The sequence below is a fragment of the Martes martes genome (genome assembly GCF_963455335.1).
Source record: "Martes martes genome assembly, chromosome: 1".
NCBI classification, from domain to species: Eukaryota; Metazoa; Chordata; class Mammalia; order Carnivora; family Mustelidae; genus Martes; species Martes martes.
In genome coordinates this window covers 75,494,977-75,515,535 of record NC_137888.1, presented here as the reverse complement: position 1 = coordinate 75,515,535, position 20,559 = coordinate 75,494,977, and the positions used below count along the sequence as shown (strand labels likewise).

The 20,559-nt window shown below is 47.1% G+C and overlaps 1 protein-coding gene across 1 annotated transcript; it reads left to right on the top strand.

The window, feature by feature from the left end:
- Positions 1-2,428: 2,428 nt before the first annotated feature.
- SIAH2 (siah E3 ubiquitin protein ligase 2) lies at positions 2,429-20,061 on the top strand. The gene is made up of 2 exons (XM_080798630.1): positions 2,429-3,468; positions 18,498-20,061. Exons 1-2 carry the CDS (start codon positions 3,052-3,054, stop codon positions 19,053-19,055), a joined length of 975 nt encoding a protein of 324 aa, XP_080654756.1. The 5' UTR covers positions 2,429-3,051; the 3' UTR covers positions 19,056-20,061.
- The last annotated feature ends 498 nt before the right edge of the window (positions 20,062-20,559 follow it).

Sequence of the window (20,559 nt, the reverse complement as noted above, 5' to 3'; positions counted from 1 at the left end):
CCCACCTACCCTCAGCAACTGCTCAGAGGAGATTTTTTTTTCCTTAATTACCCTGGTCGACCTCATCAAGAGGCAATGACATAAAGGAGGAAACAAGAAATTTCTTCATGCCATGGGAGGCATCTGACAGGGTAAGAGTGGATGGGTTAGTTGTATTTTTAGAAAAATAAACCAATTGTCTCTGCGGAGAACTGTTTTTCTTGTTCTTTGTTTCAACGTCTCCAAAACCAAATTGCTTTTTAAACCACCACGGCCTAGCTGGCTGGAACACTGGAAGCCCATGCCAACATGGCCAGGGTGGGAAGCCTGCTTCTCCACTGAAAGCCTGTATAAGTCCTGGGAATGTGGAGTACCTGCACTGAGAGGCAAGAGGTGGAGAGAAGGAAAATAAATTCTGGTAATAAATTCTACTCACTTTGGTTTTAAATTAAAAGTAGAAAATATTATATTATCTCCAATAAAAGTGAAACTGTGAGTGATTTTTTTTGTTCTATCGTTGGCACTATTATGTTCTGTATGCTCTGAAATGGTAAAAATGAAATAAATACAATTTCATTTTTTTTCCTCGCAAGATCAGCTAAGGAAAGAATTTATGTAAAGTGTGCCCACAAAATTCGGTGCTTTATTACAGGCTCTACAACTGTTTTCTGATTGTGTTGAGTCTGCTAATCTCAACTCCTTAATTAGACTGTAAGTAGGAGTTGGGTACAAATGAAAGGGCTATAGACTAGTGGTTAAAAGGGGCCTCTGGAGCGTTTTCCACATAATCAGCTGTTTTATCTTGAGCAAATTAATCTCCCTGTGTCTCAGTCTCCTCAACTATAAAATGGAGACACAACAGTAACCTATCATGTAGCGCTGTCACAAAATCCTTAGAACCATCCATGCCTGGCACATAGTGGGCACTCAGTAAATATTAGTTTTTAGTTTGTAGTCCCCCAGAGTATCCTTCCAAAAACTCAGATTCAGCCATGTCATAGTGCTATTCTTAAAAATCTGTAGTGGTCACCACTTCTCTTGTAGGTAAAGACTTAAAGGACTTACCAGGCCCCACGCACCATCCCAATTCCCCCAAGTCTCAGTAAATCCCCAAAAGCATTCTCTCCCTGTCCTTTAGCTCCTGATACAACGTCTTCACTCCCATTCCACCCCACCTATTTAGCTGAAATCCTCCCTCTTGAGTAGTTATTGGCATTGCTCCCTTACTAGAATGAAAACTGGACAAAAACTACTCTCAGAGCCCACACAATGGCTGGCACATAATAAATGTTCAGGAAACATTTATTGAATGATGAATGACATCATGTCTATTAATTTTTTTCAAGGCTTAAGATCAAATTTCACCAATTCTATGCATGTAGTCCTTCTGGGTGCCCAAGATTAAAGTTTATTTCTCCTGGGCTCTAACAGCCTATTTCTTACATGATTTTATTCATTAAATATTCACTAATAATATTTTTAAAAATACCTGACATTGAAGAAGTGCTTAGGATAGGCCAAGTTTTTGGCATGTATCAAACTTATTTAATGCTCACCGTCCCACTTATAAGGTAGGTGCTATTTTTATTCCACTTTTACAGATGAGGAAACCGAACTGCAGAGACATTAAAGACCTTGCGCAAAGTCACACAGATGGCAAAGGCAAGGCACCGTTCTTCACCCAGTCCTGACTTCTGTTCCTTAGCACGGTCTGTCCAACAACGAGATATCGGATTCCCATCTAGGTAGCACCTTTCCCCAATTCCAGCGTCAGTTGTTCATTTTAGGCAGAACAGCAATTAGACTGGGCGCATACAGTATACATTAAATTAACGCGTGGTTCTCTCTGGAGTATCATGTACCATCTCCAGGGCTTCCGCTGCGCCTACACCTTGTCTTGGACTTCCACGGGATTTCAAAGACGAGGACGCACCGCGTTGTATTGGAGGGTCATCCAGCCTTCCTGAAGCCTCAAGACCCAACCCACATTTCTGGCACTCCGCGTGATCTCGAATTCTCCTTTTAACCACGATTTCCATGATCTCTGTCCCTGGCCTGCTATCAAGTCAGAGGCGCTCAAATCAACATCGCCAGGTCAGCCGGTAAATCAAAGAGTTTACCTCCTCCCTCCCCACCACCTCCCACCCCGCTCCCCCAGGGACCAAGACTAAGGGGTGGTCCACGTCCACCCTTAACAGCCTAGCACTAGGTCCCGTGCCCGCTGCCGACCCAACCCGAGCCCCTTGCCCTGCTCCCGCCCAAAGCTTCGCGTCCTGACCCAGCGCTCCAGACCCAGCCCGGCCGGTCGCGGCGGCACTCCTCCCCTCGCGCGAGGGTGACTCAACCCGGGGAAAAAGAAACTTCACGGTTTTTTCCGACCTGTCCAGGGGCCCCGCGTCCCGCCCCGCCCACCACCCAAGCCCCCGCCCGCCTTAAGTTGTCCTTCTGGTTTGCGCCCGGGGAAACGCCGGCGTGGCTCCCCGGGGTGTGGCCAGAGGACTTCGGCGACGCCTTGCCAAAGGGCGGCCCCCTCCTCAACCCGGAAGGCAGACCCCCGCGCGGCCGCGGCGAGCCGGGCATGCTCACTGGCGCGGGCCGGGCCCGCAGCCTGGGCAGGAGAGGCCCGCGCTAGGCAGCCCGCTGCGCTGCCAGCTGGACTCGGGCGGAGCCGGCGCCCCAGCGCAGGGTGGCTCTGCCAGTCCCCGCGCGCCTGAGCGGCCGCACACGTGTCCAGGCGTCACGTCCGCGCGCGCCCCCGGGGCTTGCGTCAGCTGCCGCTCCAGAAGCTGGTGGGCCGGGGTTCTGCGCACCGCTCGGGTTCGGGGCCCGCGACGCCGCCGGGAGGAGGAGTCTGGGGGCGAGGAGGGGTGTTCGGAACGTCGGGGGCCGCGGGGATCGACTGCGCAGCCCAGCCCCCGGCCTGCCCCGCGCTGGCAGTCTCCGCTGCTCGGTTCCGGGCTGGGCGCGGTGGCGTTGCCTCGGAGCCTGCCGCCCGCGGGGCGTGCTCCGCCTTGACCCCGGCGGCCCCGCGGCAGGCAGGCGCCCGCAGTTCCATGGTTGGTTCGGAGCGCGATGAGCCGCCCGTCCTCCACCGGCCCCAGCGCTAACAAACCCTGCAGCAAGCAGCCGCCGCCGCAGCCCCAGCACGCTCCGTCCCCGGCTGCGCCCCCGGCCGCCGCCACCATCTCGGCTGCGGGCCCCGGCTCGTCCGCGGTGCCCGCCGCGGCGGCGGTAATCTCGGGCCCCGGCGGCGGCGGCGGGGCCGGCCCGGTGTCCCCGCAGCACCACGAGCTGACCTCGCTCTTCGAGTGCCCGGTCTGTTTTGACTATGTCCTGCCCCCCATCCTGCAGTGCCAGGCCGGGCACCTGGTATGTAACCAATGCCGCCAGAAGTTGAGCTGCTGCCCGACGTGCAGGGGCGCCCTGACGCCCAGCATCAGGAACTTGGCTATGGAGAAGGTGGCCTCGGCGGTCCTGTTTCCCTGCAAGGTAAGCCCAGGTGCCACCCGCGCACCTCCTCCAGGCGAGCTCCCGGAACTCCCGTGTCCTCCAGCCCACTCACAGGAGCTGAGAGGCAGGTGGCATATCTCTCCTATTTAAAAAAAAAAAAAAAAATGTTTACACTTGTCCACCCTCCCCCATGCCCACCTGTCCACTTTGGGAGTAACTCTGAGCTGACAGTTGTCTGAGCGCTGACCCCGGACTAATTGGCACGCGATCGCTTTATAACACATCACAGCTCTCGCCGCCGGGTGCCTGCGTACCCTGCAGAAGTGTGCTTGGTGTGCTCGGTAGGGCTAGGCTGCACCAGTGAAACTTGGACCGGGAAGCTGACTGTGGGGGATTGAGGAGGGAAGAACTGGGCCAGCTGTACGCATCCTTTACCAGCGCTCGGCTTGGAAGGATTGGTACTGGAGTCCTGCGCCCCGCGCCTGCCCTCTGCGCGCGCCTGACACGTGGGAGCCCTCAGGAGTGTAGCTAAAAAAAGGGCGCCTACAGCCTGTTTTCCTCCAGCAACAAGAAAACCCTGCAAGCCACGCCTTTCCCTCTCCTAGCCTTCCAAGGACTGGGAAGATGTGAATTTGTACTAAGTGGGGGGTGAAAACAAGAGTTGAGCAGGATTTAACTGGAAGGACATGGGAGAACTGTTACCATTCTTCGAAGCCCACCACTTTATTTAGTTTAAAAAGTTATCAGTGCTCTTGCAAAAAAATGCAAACCACTAAGTCTTCGGGAAAGTCAAGGAAAAGACCCAAGACCTCTCGCCCCCTTTCCCACCATTGTTAGGTTTACTGTGTATCTTTATAGATTTTTTTCTAGCCATATTTAAATACATTTTCACAGCTGAATATAAAATCGTGGATTCAGTGTGTGTCAAAAAGGTTCATAAACACACACAGTAGATCGAAATTCTCCAGAAATAACCTGGGCAAATTGCTGTTTTAAAGCCATATTATCACACATATTTTTCTATGTCCGAAACCTAGCTCTTCCTCAGTGTATTTTAAACGGCTGCATAGTTTTTCATTGTGTGATCATATTTTAGCATCTGTTTACTTACATGTACCACTTAAAAATCTTCAGGAGTAGTTTCAGAGACATACCTCTCTATTATACCTCATTATAATTTAGAGCTAGACCTTAACGTTCATTTTCTAAACTTAGAAATGGAAATAATGTCATTAATACTTTTGAGTTGTTTTTCTTTTTTCTTTGTAAAAGAAACTGTTCTGCCTCTTGGGCCATCTGAGCTGTCTTGCATTTCTCCTTGGTGCTGCTTATTTTTATAGGGCAAGAGCTTATTTTCAAATTAAAAATAGTCCACCAGAGAATTGAAGCTTGGGACTGAAGTCAGTAAAATGAGTGATTTAATTTGGTCTGTGCCCTGCCACAAATCCAGTTTAAAATAGCATATTCAAATAAAGGTTTGAATCTGTTTGGGTTATGGGTTTTCAGTTAACCTTAATAAATTAACTCTGCTTTCAGCCACTTCTCCTATAATGCTAACTAATTTACCCAGACCAGTAGTTGTTTCTCATGAAATCTGGATAAAATATTTCTATAAATTTTTAGGGTCATGGAATAGGTGGCAGCCTAGTGATCAAGAGAAGATTTGGTGATAGTTGACATATCAGTGGGCATTGGATGTTTGAGATGTATCTTGGGAGCGGTCAGGAGTGCCCCACAGGATTTCTGGGGAGCTGTCTTTTCCACTCACTTTTTCCTAGTCCTTCAGTGACTAATAGAAGAAATGGCTTTAGGTGAATTACAGTTCACAAATGAACATTTCGTATCAGTCGGTATTCCGTAATTTATTTTTTAAAAAGCAGTCTCATAAGAGCGTTTTGTTGCTCCCAGGAGGAAGGGAAGGAAACAGTTATGCTACATAAAGTGTGATTTCACTTTCGGGGTCTAGGATTCTGGTTTCCACTGAAGCATGTTTTCTCCTAAGGTGTCATATGCTAGTGAGGCCGTTCTCGAAGAACAGTTCTCTTGGGAATCAGGGGTACTCAGTGTTTCTGACCATGTCAGTGACTCTCCGAGTCCCTATTCCGTATGAATGCAATTGGGGAAAGCCATCAGTTTGCAAGCTGAAATTAAACAGGGTCAACCACTCCCCTACAGGCCAGGGGCCAAGTTTAGAAAGTGATCTTGGGGTCACTTCTGAATGCGAGATTTATGACGCTGGAGAATGCTTCCCTCAACTTTGGTTGACCAGTCATTTGAATTATTAGCAGGACCACTCAGCCAGATAGTTTTGATAAACTACAGCAAGCACCAAAGATATGTCAGTTGAGGAGGGCTGAGGGAAATGGGGAGTGGTAAGACCTATGTCAGACTTCAACAAATAGGTCTGTGTAGCTAGCTAGCCCTTGGCTTGTGCTTGCTCCTAGTAATCGTAGGGACTGCCCTGTCACTATGCCTACTCTCAGAATCTCTCTCATGTGGTCTGCCTCACGTGAGAAAAAGAACGTTGGATGAAGTACCAGAGCCCAGGTCTCAAGAGGAGCGTGGTGCTGCCATTGTTTGCCTGAGAGACCGCTTGTCCCAGGCCTTGATTTCCTCACCTATAAATAAAGGGACTGAACTGCTTGATGTCTAAGGACCCGTAGCTTCTAGAATACCATGGAAACAAGGTAGGCTATATGGAATGGTTACTGGGTGGCTTCTGTGTGCCAGCTACTTTGCAATGGTCACCGTTTATTAGTTTGCCTTTCCGTTTTCCAGGTGAAGAAACAAATGCCTGTAGAGAGATTAAGTGACTTGTCACGATCAGTAGGCCAGGTCACGAGCCCGCGTCCCAGAGGCGCGCATCCTGTGTGCTATGTAGCGATTTTGCATCTGAGCCTTTATTCCAGGGCTCCATGTTGTAGCTTACGGTTGACACCACTCATGAAAGAAACCATCCAATTGGATGAATTTGCCGGCTCTGATGGGAGCATCCCAATGAGACAGCACACATGTTCGCTACAGACTTCCACTGGCAGGAATTTTATAAGGCATGCATGATGGGAAAGCCGGGGGAAATAGCCTACAAACCTGATATGGGGGGCATGTCATCCCAGCTCTGGACTGTCCATGCTTCAGTTAGCCCAAAAATGGATTTGTTGCCAAATAGGTTCCTTACAGAGGTATGGGGCCACTTAATTAATGGCTGGAGTGTTGCCAGCATCTTTGATAGAGGACATCACATGCATTATTAGCTCAAGTCTCCTTCTAAGAAAAGGATCTCTGTCAGAGTAGGGCTCTCTTCCACTTGTGATATTTTTAGGCCATTCTATGGCTTGCTGTACACCTGAGAAGTTTTGACATCCTGTTCCCATATCTCAAACCCACCATTTCTCAGTGGAGTGTGGGCGTAGGGGGAGAAGTGAAGGGTGACACATCTGTGCCCCCACTCAACAGTTTATTTTATTTTAATATCAGCCAAGTATTTCTCTCCACAACTGTGGGTAATGCTAAACCACTCCAGCCTACTTACACTATGATACATTTTTCTCTCCATTTTTTTTGTTTGTTTTCTCTAAAAGTTTCCAGTAGTACATCTCCAAATAATTATTGAGCTGGAAAGCCTCATCCAGACAAGTCTTCCCTGAGTTTGGGTCGTGACAGCGTTGTTCTTATTCCTTAAAATAAAAAGTCAGATAACCCATTGGAAAGTCCAAGCCTCCTCAGTGTGGACAAACCTAAAGGCCAGCGGGGGCAGGTGATTCGAGGGAGAGAGGTACCGGATACATGGCCCCAGAGTTCAGGAGACCTCAAGGAGCAGCAGAGACGGGAGCCAGAGAACACACCTCTAAAGAGGACCAGGGAGGTGAAGGGTGGATGCAGCCTGCCAGACCTTTGGGTGTTTTCAAGAAAAGCCAGAAAGCTGAATTTTTAAAATGTGGATCACTCCATTTTCTTAAGATTGGCCAAATTCATATTTAAAGCCAGAACTTGCAAGGCAAACCCACCACGTCTGCAAACCAAATCCTGCCTGCCAGTGTGCGACCTCTGATCTGGTTCCCTCTCTGAAAGCGTTCACTGAGCCTGGAAGTTCTCATTTTACTCTTGCCGTATGTGAGCTTTGGAATTCTGAGAGGTCCCAACTGTAGGTGATTTTATAGCTTATTTTCATCTGTATTTTGCCAAGAGAATATTCTATTCTGGGCCCCTGGGAAACCTGAACTATTGTCCTAGTGACTAGATTTTTGACTTTGAACAGGTGAGTTTCTTTGGACCTGAGTGTCTTTAAGAGAAAGAGCTAGACTAAACCATTATATCAAGAATGTTTTGGGGCACCTGGGTGGCTAAGTCGGTTAAGATTCTGCCTTTAGCTCAGGTCTTGATCTCAGGGTCCTGGGATCAAGCCCCATGGTGGGCTCCCTGCTCAGCAGGGAGTCTGCTTCTCCCTTTCCCTCCGTCCCTCCCCACCTCCCATGTGCACACTCACTCTCTCTCTCTCTGCTCGCCCTCCCACTCTCTCAAATAAAATCTTTAAAAAAAATTTTTTTTTTAATCTTTTTGTGCCCTAAAATTTCAGAATCTAGTAAACTGTTCCAGGAAAAAGAGCGCTAGGCAAGAACTGGGTCCCCATCCTTGTTTGGTTTGACCTTGGTCCAGGTACATACTTCCCTGAGCTTGTCTGTTCATCATTTAAAAAGAGTGGAGGTAATACCTAGCTGGTGGGTGCTCTGGGATCAGATTAGAGCTGGGAAGTCTTTGCTTCACCATTTCAAATGGAAGGTGGGTGGTAGCAGGGTGGTTGCTAGGTGATGGGTGATCAGTCACCTAGAAGTCTGAGAGGATACCAGAACCATTTCAGAGACCTTCTCTTCATCTAAAAATTTCCCATAAGACAAAAATCATTGACTTTGGGTATTGTCCCTGTGGTCTTCACTGCGTGGAGCTGGACAGGCTTACTCATGAAAGCAAGTGCTAGCAAGCACCACAGTCCACATACACTGGTGGTGAGGCACAAGATTTTCTAGAACACAATTGACAGAATTTTTCAGTGTAAAATTAAGAACAGAAGCACTAGAGCGCTTGGGTGGCTTAGTTGGCTAAGCATCTGCCTTCGGCTCAGGTCATGATCCCAGCGTCCTGGGATAGAGTCCTGAATCGGGCTCTTTGCTTAACAGGGAGTCTGCTTCTCCCTTTGTGCTGTCAAATAAATAAAATCTTAAAAAAGCAAAAAACAGAAGGACTAGAATGCTATGTCAGAGCACTGACATTTAATGCTAATTCTTTGTATAATTGGCAGCCACTTTTCACAGGTTGTCACTTCCTACAGCTAGGAGTTAATCATTGTTACTTGAAGTTGACCTTTGGTACGACCAGAAAGAGGGAGAACTAAAAGGTACAGCAGGTGTGGCCTGTAAAATGCCCATCCTGAGATTAGATCGATTCTGCTGTTCTGTGTTCGATCCCTTTATTGAAGCTCCATGCAAACTGCTGTCCACATACGACTACAGTAAGTCTTCCATATAAAGTGTCTAAAGAGCCAGACCTGTGCACCTGACAAAATTTGCGAACAGTGGTGTTTCTCATTCAAACTCATAAGGTCCCCACTCCTTGAGAGAGGTGCACATTTGCTAAAGAGAACGCCCGGCCTTCGGGGGCATTGTGTATTGCTGGCAAGTTGTGCAGGACGTGATCATACATGGGGCATTAGAATGTGACAACACTCTGCACACCCTGGAAAAGAAAATAAGAAAACTGAGAAGTTTCCCTGATTACATGTATCTTTATATTAAACCTGAGAGTGTACTTTCAAAGGCTTAGGAGAGATACTGAAAATTCACTAGCAGAATTTCATCAGCTTTACCCCAGATGCTCCATTAGTTTTTTTTTTTTTTTAATTGAGAAAAGGTTCTCCTTTCCAGTTTCTGCAGTGATTTTTAGACTGTATGGTGTCTGTGAGAAAAAGGTTACCCACCCCCAGTTTTCAACCACAGACACTGTAGATGGATGAAAGATACACCTGTGTTAAATGTGTCGGCCTGGGCCCTATTTTAAGACTTTGAATCAACAAGTTACTATCTCTGGGTCATTCCTTCACGAGGCTACCTCTTCCTCTAGCACTTTGGAGGGAGGCCCTATTTGAGCCTCCTCATCCAGATCCCTGCTCCAGCCCCACACCACGGGTTTGGTGACCTCTCCAAACCTCAGTGGGTCCTTGGTAAAATGGGGTACAGATTTGGTTGCTGTGAGGATCCAGCATGGTAATAATTCATGCAAAGAGCCTAGCACAGCCCAGCACAGAAGAAACACTACATAAATGTGCACATTTAGAAGCCAGCGGAAATCGAATGGCAAATGTCTGAGGTCAGGTCCAGGCATAGACTTGAAAAAGAAAAAAAAGACTCTGTTTTCTCCCACTAATTCCCCCACTGAGCGGCTCTTCCCTCCTCCCAATCATATAGATTTTCATATAGCTGAATACATTGGTCCTGGCATTGGTTTTACAGTGACAAGACTAACTTTTTTCATTTCTTTAATACTTTTATGCTTTTAGAAGAGAAAGTCTGCATTATGAAGGACAAGCAACAGTTTGTTCATGAATAAGGAAGGGATGGGAGATACTGATGGGGTCATATAAGGAGGCGGGTGGAGCCGCTTATGCAGAATGTTGTTTACCTTGTCTGGACTAGGTATATGATCTCGTTTGTTTCCTAATTACTTTGTCAAGGAAACAGGACGCAGTATCCTCTCGGAGAGATATGCCTGAAGTCATGTAGTCTGTAAGCTCCGGGGACAGAAACTCCAGAATGGGCCTTCTACCCCTTCTATAAAAAAGCTCTCTGCAGCATGGGGTTTGTCAGGGTTCCCTGAGGCAGGAGGAGGAATTTTTGAGCCCAAGATCTGAATTAGAATTACCTCCTCTGGAAGAAAGTTAGTGAAGTTAGATGTCAGTATTTTCTTAGTCTTGACACTGTTTGAGGGCCCTGGTACCGAGTGACATTGTCTTCTCATATTAGTATCCACGGAAGCTTTACGGCCTCACTGGCTGAGAATTCTTTGCACCACCTCATAGTGGAGGTAAGGAATCTGCCCTCTGGGTTAGTGAAGATCCGCCAAGGTTCTTAGAGAAGGATGCTAGACAGATGCAGGGTGAGCATCACAATTAAGGCACAAGAAGAGAGTTCACTTTCTCCTGCTGCCTAGATCTGAACCTGATAAGAGTCCAGGGATGAGCTGTCGACAGTTCTGTGGACCCAAGGACCCTGGGATCATGACCTGAGCCAAAGGCAGACGTTAACCCACTGAGCCACCCAGGCGCTCTGCTCTAACTATATTCTACCAGTGGTTGTAAACTCATTTTAGGCGAGAGGAATATAGAGCCATGTGAATGACAGCAGTATCATTGTTTGTCCATCTATGTGAGGTTCCAGAAAAGCTTCAAACATGCCCACCCCAAATAGTTTATGTAAATAAAATATGTGAAAAGCATTTATCAAAACTAATGAACCCACAGTGACTGAAGTCTGAAACATTTCTCTTCCTATGATCTCAAGGTCTATTGAATTTTTTAAAATTCTAAGTTCCATAGTAAGACTTTTAATTAAAGTAAAATTAACACACGCAGTGGAGAATAGTCATCTTCTGCAGTTAAATCTAATATTTATCCATTTACCTATGCATATCAGGTGGGTGGGAAGCAGGCAACAAATCAGTAGATCAATAAACAAAATGAGTAGACCCATAAGTTAATGAGAAAATAACGTGGGATTATCCTCCACTGATATTTTGAGAGCAGATTAATACACTTTTAGTCACGAAGGAGCTAGTTTGAGTTGCTAGAAGTCCTTTTTAAAAGTGGTAAAATCTAAGTTTAACCTCTGGTTAAAATGTAAGTTTCAGACAAACCATAAAAGACTCAATCTCAAAAAACAGACTGAGGGTTGCTGGGGGGAGGGGGTACGGGAGAGGGTGATGGGGATATGGACATTGGGGAGGGTATGTGCTATGATGAGTGCTGTGAAATGTGTAAACCTGGCGATTCACAGACCTGTACCCCTGGGGATAAAAATACATTATATGTTTATTAAAATTAATTAATTAATTAATTTTAAAAATGTAAGTTTCACCATGATTTGGTTCTGTACGAGACTTAACCCACAACTCCCATTCGGACAAGTCTCAAGAGTGGAGGATAAGAGACTTCCACCAATAGTCCCCTAGTTATCTGCTGGTCAGACATAGTAAGTTATACCGCCAGGAGAACATCCTTCTAGCTGAACTCATACAACTCCCATTCCATCTATGGGTTCACCTCCGCAGTAGTAAAAGAGGTTTACCTGTGTGAGCTAAAGGGGACATGGGTAGCTTCATTCCTGGAGCCTCTTTCTGACATGTCTGGAGTCAAACAGAGGAGTTTCCTGTGGACCACTAAGTGGGGTGGAGAGTGAAACTTTAGTGGCTGGGGCAGGGGGAATACACACACCCACACACACACGTATATATATGTAAATATATAAATATATTCGTGTGTGCATGCGCGCGTGCACGTGTGTGTGTGTGTGTGTGTGTGTATTTATTTATTTATTTCCCCCAGGCCCACAGATTTGTGAGGTGCCCATAAACTCAAAGGATCAGAGGAGCAATGGAGAAAGCTTATCTTCCATGGGGGGCAGGGAAGTCAGAGAAGTGTTGGTTATTATAACAATGATGTCTCCTTCATTGAAAAATGTTACTGGTTCACTAAAATGAGTTCCAAGAGCTTCTAGTAAAAGAAGAACTATTGGCTCCTTCTGCTGACCTATAGATACACACTTAAAAGTATATTTTCTTAAAAAAAAAAAACAGTATTTCAAAACTTAATTCATTCAGTGGACTCTGCCAAAAGAATCTCTATGCCATAAAGGATAAATATGCCAAATTAGCCTTTGAATTCCTTTTTTTTTTTTTTTTTTTGATAGAGAACACAAGTAGGGAGAAGAAGAGGGAGAGGGAAAAGTGGGCTCTCCGCTGAGCAGGGATCCTGCATTGGGATCCCAATGCAGGACTCCATCCCAGGACCCAGGATCACGACCTGAGCCGAAGGCAGACGTTTAAATGACTGAGCCACCCAGGCACCCCATAGTCTCTGAATTCTTGAACGTGTTTTTATTTTTACATGATTTCAAATTTCCACAAGTCATAATAATACAAAATTATTCTTATATACCCTTTATCCACATTCACCAGTTGCTTCCTTTTTGCCTTTATCATTTTGGGCGCTCTGTAGTCATACATTTATTTAGCCATTTCAGTGTAAGATGCAGGCGTCCTGCCCCTTTACCCCTAAGAACTGCACTGTGTTTCTCCTAAAAACAAGGACATCTTCTTGTATAATTACGATCCAGTTATCAAAACCAGGAAATGTGACATGCGGTAGATACTAGTATCGAATCCACAGTCCATATTCAGACTTCCAGTTGCTGCCCCAGTAACGCCCTCTGCGGCAGTTTTGGTTTCCCGGTCCGGGGTCCTGCATCACATTCAGCCATATGTGTGCCTTTTGTGATCATTACAGCTCATGAGATGGACAGAGAAGCACAGTTTGCTTGTGGTTACCCTCAGACAAGATCATTGCTTGCATTTAATTCAAAAGTTTATGACATCAACAACAGAATATTGAGTGTGCTTTGTTTTTCCTGAGACACTGTCCTTTGAGGCTCTGGCAGAAACTTTGCTAATAAATTTCAGTTTCCTAGGAGGGGTGAGCACGCGGAGGCAGGGCGGTTACCCCATGGTCCCCGAGCAGGGACTGCCTCCGCCCAGAGCTCAGGGCACCGCCATTGTAGTAGACTGTTGGTTGTTGAAGCTCAGGAAATCGTTCTTGCATTGCACAGACTCACATTTAATTAAACTAGTCACAAGATCCGTGACCTTCACTAGTGCCCCCGCGAAGCAAGGTTACTCTGTTGATCTACTCATTCCATAAACAAATACAATGTGACTGTGTTTATTAGGTAAATAACAGGTGTCTAGTGTTTGTTCTCCAACGTACCACATCACATTCCTGTGTAAACGAGTTTCTGTGCCAAAACAGGAAAAACCCTCCTTAAATTAAACTGAAATACAACCTTCATACCCCATGCCCAGGAAAAGAATGGGCACTATTCACCACTTTCTACAAAGACTTAAAAAGGAGGCACCGGGTCACACATTGCCCTCTGTGGCAAAACATGTTTGCACAAGACTTTTGAGCCACTACCACCTGAAGCGTTTCTAAAGAGAAGCCCGAAATGGTATTTCAACATTTGTTCCTCATTCTGCTGGGTCATCTTTCCCCTCCCTCCCTCCGTCTTCTTGAGCTTTGGGCTTCTGTGCCTGGTTGTGTCTCTGGCCCCCCTCCCCCGAAAGAGGTTTACTTAAAGCGAATTCCCTCCTCACCCCACCCTTGGGGGAAAGGAGCAGCTGTTCCCCTGTGGAGAAATCTCATTTATAGCTGTGGATGTGCTCCCAGGACACACAGGCAGCCCAGGTGCCTTGTCTCAGGAAGAAAGTGCAGGAAGAGCCAGGCAGCTCCAGGAAAGTGGCATCCTTTGAACCCTCCCTGTGTGGTGGGCCAAAGCCCCAGCCAGTGTGTGAGAAGTGAAACTTCAGCACTTTCTTGCCAGGTACCAGGGAAGCCTGGAGGGCCCGATTACTGGTTACTTACTTGCGAGGCACGACTCCTCCTTCCTTAGGGAGAGGCGCTCCGCTCTCGGGGCTGTCTTTCTCCTTGCAACCCAGGGAAGAAGTCAGTATCAGAATCTGCTTCCAGAAGCAGTTCGTCCATGGGCCTTGGGTTTTGTGTGGGGTAAGTTGGGGACTGGAGCTCAAGGCAGATGTGAATTCTTTCTTTTACTTCCAAATGCTGATTCTTTGACATCTCAGCGATCAGGTACCACAAAAGAGCATTCGAGGAAGAGGGGGGCATGCAGGGCTCTGCCCGCAGTGTGGTGGTGAATGGCCCCTTGCCGGGATGAGTCAGTCAGGCTGTAAAACGGGTAGGACTAGCACCTTAACCTACCTCCATGGTTTGCAAACCACCAAGTTCTAGTCTTGTGTCTCAGCTGGCGTTCCTGAGCCTTCCTGCGGAGCACCCGCTGGGCGGGGCAGTGACCAGCTGGACCTGCTTACTGGTGTGGGCCCCTCCTCCCAGCTGTCACTGTGGCTGCCCAGCCAGGTTTTGTCATCCATCAAAATCAACCCCAGGCTGCTTTGCCCTTCCCCAGACATTTGGCCATGCCTGTGACATTTCTGCTTGTCACAATGGGGGAGGGGAGGAGTGCTACTGGCCTCCAGTGGATAGAGGCCAGGGATGCTGCTAAACATCCTACAGTGCAAATACAGCCCCCACCACAAAGGATTATCTGGTCTAAAACATCAGTACAGCCATCCCCCGACTTTTTGAATGTTCACTTGACGTCACTTGACGTTGCTTTTACAGAAGACCTGTTTGTGTTAACCAAAAGAAATCCGAAGAGGATTTTCACTATTACCAAAAAGGGAAAAAAAAAAAAAGGCAGAAAGGGAAAATAGCACTCAGCATTTCATTTGCAGTACACATCCTGAGCTGCAGGAGTGGCCTCGCCAAGCTCCTTTCCTGGGACCTACACTCAGCATCTCAGCATCAAGACTCCGTAACTTTGAACTGCATCTGTGAGCATCTGTGCTTTATCTCAATTGATTTTGTGCATCTGTTAGCAAGATGTATCCTAAAGTATCAGAAAAGCCCAAGAGGGGTTATTTTCTGGGACTAGGAATGCTTGAAAAATATTCCATATAAGTTAATGGTAGTTGCTTCTTTGCCTTCTGTCATTTGTCTTCCAAAGGGTTTCATGGGAGCACTATACTTTCATATATCGGGGAAACCCTGTAGTGCTACTGTAGAGAAACCTGGAAAATAAACTGAATTGTCAGTCAAGTCCCCGAAGGAATCTGGACCTGTCTTCTCATTTAGGTTTTATCCCCACTCTTTGCTCCGCCCACCCCATGCTAGAACCAGATGGAACTGCTCCATCCACCGTCCACTTTGCCCGTAGTGAAGCTTTCCTTCTCTACTCTTCATCCCATCCCCACTTGGAGATCACCTGTCACCGTCTTTGGTCTGGTCGTCCTTCGCCCTTCATGTAGCTGTCTGTACTTTTGATATTTTTGAGTTGTTTGTTGGTGCTCAGTGGTATGGCCCTTCTCAACAGGAACCACCACGAGAGAATCTGCAGCTGATTCCCTCTGTGTGCTCTAGGACAGAGATTGGCAGATCTTAGGAACCCTGGGCACCTGTCAGGAAAACCCAAGCCAGGCGCCAGGGTAATTTGGGTGTGCTGCTCAGAGGCACCTAGACGGTTCTGCAGTATCAGGGAATTCACGGACCCCAAACCCTCCCTCTGACCCCTGGATGAGAGCCCCTATTCCAGAACAATGCTGAGACAGTAACAAGGATGCAGTGTGGTGTCAAAGTGCGTGTATCTAATGCACGTGTGAGTGCACGCCTATTTAAAGTGTAGATCTTTTCTTTTTAGAAATCATATCTTACCCAGTCATCATAAAAGTGGCACCAGTGGTCATGAAGACACACCCTCACCCATGATGGAAAAGAGAAGGAATAGATTGGCTTTAAAGTTCAGCTTGTTTAGAAAAAGCAGAGTAAGCTCCTCACACTTTAAAAATATGTTTATTTAAGTTAATAGAGGCTGTAGCAGGACCTTTTTTTGGTAAGGTCATTGTCCACACAAATGCTCAGTAATGCCTTTTCTATTTATGTCGATTGGGGCAGATACCCTGTTCTCTATATTTGGGTTGAAGGAAGAGTGTGTGGCTTGTAAGTCAAACCAAATAATTCAGAATATAAATAAATATTCCTACCTGAGCTCCACAAGAAAAAGTTCTAAAATAATCACTGGACGATAAATATTTGTTATACATCTGAGTCCGTGAAGGGGGAGTGGTTTTGGGGCTTTGGGTCAGGGGAGAGATGCAAGTGGTACTTTTCTGTACGCTCTTTGCCAGAGTTCATTGCGTTCCTAGAGTTTTCTGTGGGCAGCTGTGGTAAACAGCCCATCCTGAAACTTCTTCAGATCCAGAGATCAGGGGCTTATTTCACCAGAAAATGTGGTGGGCTCTGGGCTAATTCCTGCTATTTTTATTGCATGGAATATGTGTGTCTAAAGTGGGCACAGATGCCTCGCTCATCACTCACAGAAGAACATCAGAAGGGTGTGTATTTCTAGCCACACTCTAGATTTAAAACACAGGTAACAGGGATTGGGGTGTTTTAGGGCCTTCCTGTTAGGAACACCAAGGAGAAATATATATGGATAAATAAATTTGTTTCTCCTTCTGATGCTAAAGTTTTTTATACCCGTGCTTTTAAAATCAGTCCGTGGTTCAGGTTCAGGAAGGTGAGTAAGCGTTCCCTAGGGGCAAAGTCCCTAATGGGGAACTACCTCTGCCAATATCTACCACAGGTGGGTATAATCGACTTGAGGTTGAGGAACAGGGGAGGAGCCAGCTGCATTTCTTTCTTGAAGCCACCCCCTTCTTCCTTGTTGGGGAGACACATCTCCATAAGAATGGAGCCAGCCTTCTCAGCTTCCACTTAGTGACTGTAGCTTAGGGTCCTGTATGAAGAAGGTACTGGATGCCTGCTTGTTGCTACATGAGCTCACCTGCACAGGTCAGAATTTGACCGACTTTAAAGTTTATAAGGGGTTTATTCCCTTGGCAAGATAGAGACAACCAAAAACAGATGTGAGGCTTTGTTTTGTGAGCAGGTGGTCACAGCATCTTAGACATTGGACCCGGCCCTGCCCTCGTTTGCTGTCTTCCTGTCTCAGGAAGGGGTAGGAGCCAAGGGAGGTAACCCAGACATTTCACCTGCCACTGTGTGCTCCGACTCCTAGTTTCACCCAAAAAAGGTGATTCAGCTCTTCTAATTCTTTGTAAGACAACAGCGTGGTTTTCTGGACAAGTGTCTACTTGTGGGCCGATTCCCCATCTGGTATCTAGGAATTAACACTGTCATTCTTGTGAGGGTTGGGAGTAGGAGTCTAATTCATTTCGGTGTGGTCCTTTCCCAAGATAGGTGTGATTTATTCATCAGGAATGTCATCTCAACAAGGGAGAAAAAGGTTTCGTCCCTACCCTATTATGGCAGCATTGAGGGACTGACTGTATCAAAATCCCTGCCTGGGAGCCTACCCTGGGACCCACTTCAGTTCTCCTGCCTCCCGGGCCTGTCATGAGGGCCGACATACGTGGTCATGAAGATGGGTGCTGGGACTTGAGGAAGCGGTCTGGGCCCTTCTCATTTTAACCTCCACTGGCTGGAACCAAACTAACCAACAGGGTCCCAAGTTAGTACCCAAAAGTGTCCAAAGCCCCTTGGGATTGGGGTATTAAAAGGTGAAGAAAGTGAGGTAATGTTTCCAGCAATGGGAAGGGAGTCCAGCCCTCTTCTACCCTGGCTGGTCACTCCAGCAGGCAAGAGCGGAGACCTGAAGGGCAGCCTTCCCACAGCCTTCCTGCCAGTCACCGATCTGAGCTAGGAAGAAGGGGCAGGGGACAACCAAGAGGAGCTATACTGCTTTCCTAATTATCTTCAGGTGAAAACCAGTCTAGAGGCAGCATATCCCTTGCCCAACCATTTGCCTAAGCCATTGTAAATTGTACAAAATTCTTTAAAATCACAGAAAAAATGGGGCAGGCCAGGTTTTCTAGAGATGGCTCAGCAGTCGTATTGGAGATGTTAATAGTTAATAGTAAGAGAGCTTCACGTTTCCAATGTTACATTTGAACGTTTTCAGCAATGCTGGAATGGCTTGCAGTCTGCTCCTCGTTAAGAAAATTCCCCTGATTTTATGGATTGGCGGTACTGATGACCAATAATAACGGAGACTCTTTAGTCTTACCTGGTTAACTCCCCTTCAGCAAGTGGAGTTGGAATGAGGCTAGAGTCGAAGCCCCCGAAAGCCACGTGGGTGACCCCCTGTCTGAGGTCTGCCCCCGTAGGAGTTTGGCTCAGGTGCGATGGCTCACGGCGTCTCTTTCCCTTCTTGCAGTACGCCACCACGGGCTGCTCCCTGACCCTGCACCACACGGAGAAGCCAGAACACGAAGACATCTGTGAATACCGTCCCTACTCCTGCCCTTGCCCCGGGGCCTCCTGCAAGTGGCAGGGGTCCCTGGAAGCCGTGATGTCCCATCTCATGCACGCCCACAAAAGCATCACCACCCTGCAGGGAGAAGACATCGTCTTCCTGGCCACGGACATTAACCTGCCGGGGGCCGTCGACTGGGTGATGATGCAGTCGTGCTTCGGCCACCACTTCATGCTGGTGCTGGAGAAGCAGGAGAAGTATGAGGGCCACCAGCAGTTCTTCGCCATCGTGCTGCTCATCGGCACCCGCAAGCAAGCCGAGAACTTTGCCTACAGACTGGAGCTGAACGGGAACCGGCGGAGACTGACCTGGGAGGCCACGCCCCGGTCCATCCACGACGGTGTGGCCGCGGCCATCATGAACAGCGACTGCCTTGTTTTTGACACGGCCATAGCACATCTGTTTGCGGATAATGGCAACCTTGGAATCAATGTGACCATTTCTACGTGTTGTCCGTGAGGCGCTGCAATTATCTGGGCACAGTGCTCTATGGGGAATAAAGGTTTTTACAGGTGTTCTATTCACTGTGTCTTCACGGATCAAGACCCCCAGTTACCCCATGTTCTGTTTAAACAAGCAGCTTCCCATCTGGCATTAGCCCAGCAGAGTTCATTAAACAGAAATGAATGGGGTTGGCCTGTTAGTCATGTGGAGTCTGTTCTGTGATCTAAAATCAACTTTATTATTACATTTTATTTACTTCCTGAACAGCACTTGACTGGTGGCTCAGGGCTCCGGAAGACCAGGACGTTAGGAATGGGAGGCTCCTTCCTGCCTGGCTCCCTCTCTTGGTCCCTCCAAGTTGACAAAAGCACAGTGACTGTCGATAGGTTCCTTAACTTTTACCTTGTTTTTAGGGGGGATAGGAATTGTTTAAATGCATTTTAAGCAGTGTTTCTCAAACCGGAGGGCAAACCAATAGGCACAGAATCACCTGTAGTGCTCATCTTAAACATGCAGATCTGGGGAGCCTGTGGATTTAACCATCTTATCAGGTGATTCTGTTCGACAATAAAGTTTGAGAATTACTGGGTTAAATTGTGGAAAGGGTCCAGATTTTAAAGGTGCTTTACGATTGCCCTCTACTGATACTGTTTGTCTCTCTACTATTTCATGCCCCCACCACCTACCATGCCCAGATTAGAACCAGAACTGCAGATCCCCAGGAACACACTCCTGAGATTTGGTCACTCTCTTGTGTTTGGGGTGAATTGCCTAGGAAAGCGAATCGTATGGCCACTGATAGGTGTCACATAATTAGTTTTTGCTCATCACTAGTACAGATGACCTGTTTACATGTGGCTTGCCTCAGAGGCCATCCTTGACTGTAGATGGTGGGAAAGACTAGATCAGTAGAGTTGGAAAAGCTTTATAACCAGTGTCATATGCTTGCTATTTAAAGGTATGTGTTGGATTGTTGTTGTTTTTTGCCACATTCACTTTAGTTTTTTAATAAATATTTTCCAAAAATGAATATCGTGCTGCTTTTTCCCTGTTGAATAATGTTTATTTATTGGATGCCTACCATGTGCAGGTGCATGAAACCTCACCACTACCTTGGCCTTGGACTATCACTATTTCCACATGAAGAAACAGTCATTTGTCTTAAGGTCCTGATGCAGGTCTGTGTTAGATCTGGGGTCCACACTCACTTCCCTGAACCATGCACTGTCCTTGGTGTTACTGGTCTCTTCCTTGGAGATGTTCTTTCAAGTGCTAGCACTAATGGAAGAAGAGTATTTCCCCTGTGTAACAGAATCAGAAGGAAGAGTCATGGCTAGAGCTATTATCCGGAGTCCCGGGTTTCACCCAAGGTGACCCACTCTCACCGTCCCAGCCCCAGACTCTCAAAGGAATTCAGAATATAGTCCCATGAGCCTGGTGGGGATAGGAGAGTGCTTAACTGAGGAGCCCAGTGACATTAGACGAGCCCCCTAGGAAGGGATGACTTTAGAGTTGTTTT

Coding starts and splice junctions, on each gene's coding strand:
- SIAH2 (XM_080798630.1), top strand. CDS start 3,052: ATGAGCCGCCCGTCCTCCACCGGCCCCAGCGCTAACAAACCCTGCAGC. Junction 3,469..18,497: donor CGGTCCTGTTTCCCTGCAAG/GTAAGCCCAGGT, acceptor CCCTTCTTGCAG/TACGCCACCACGGGCTGCTC.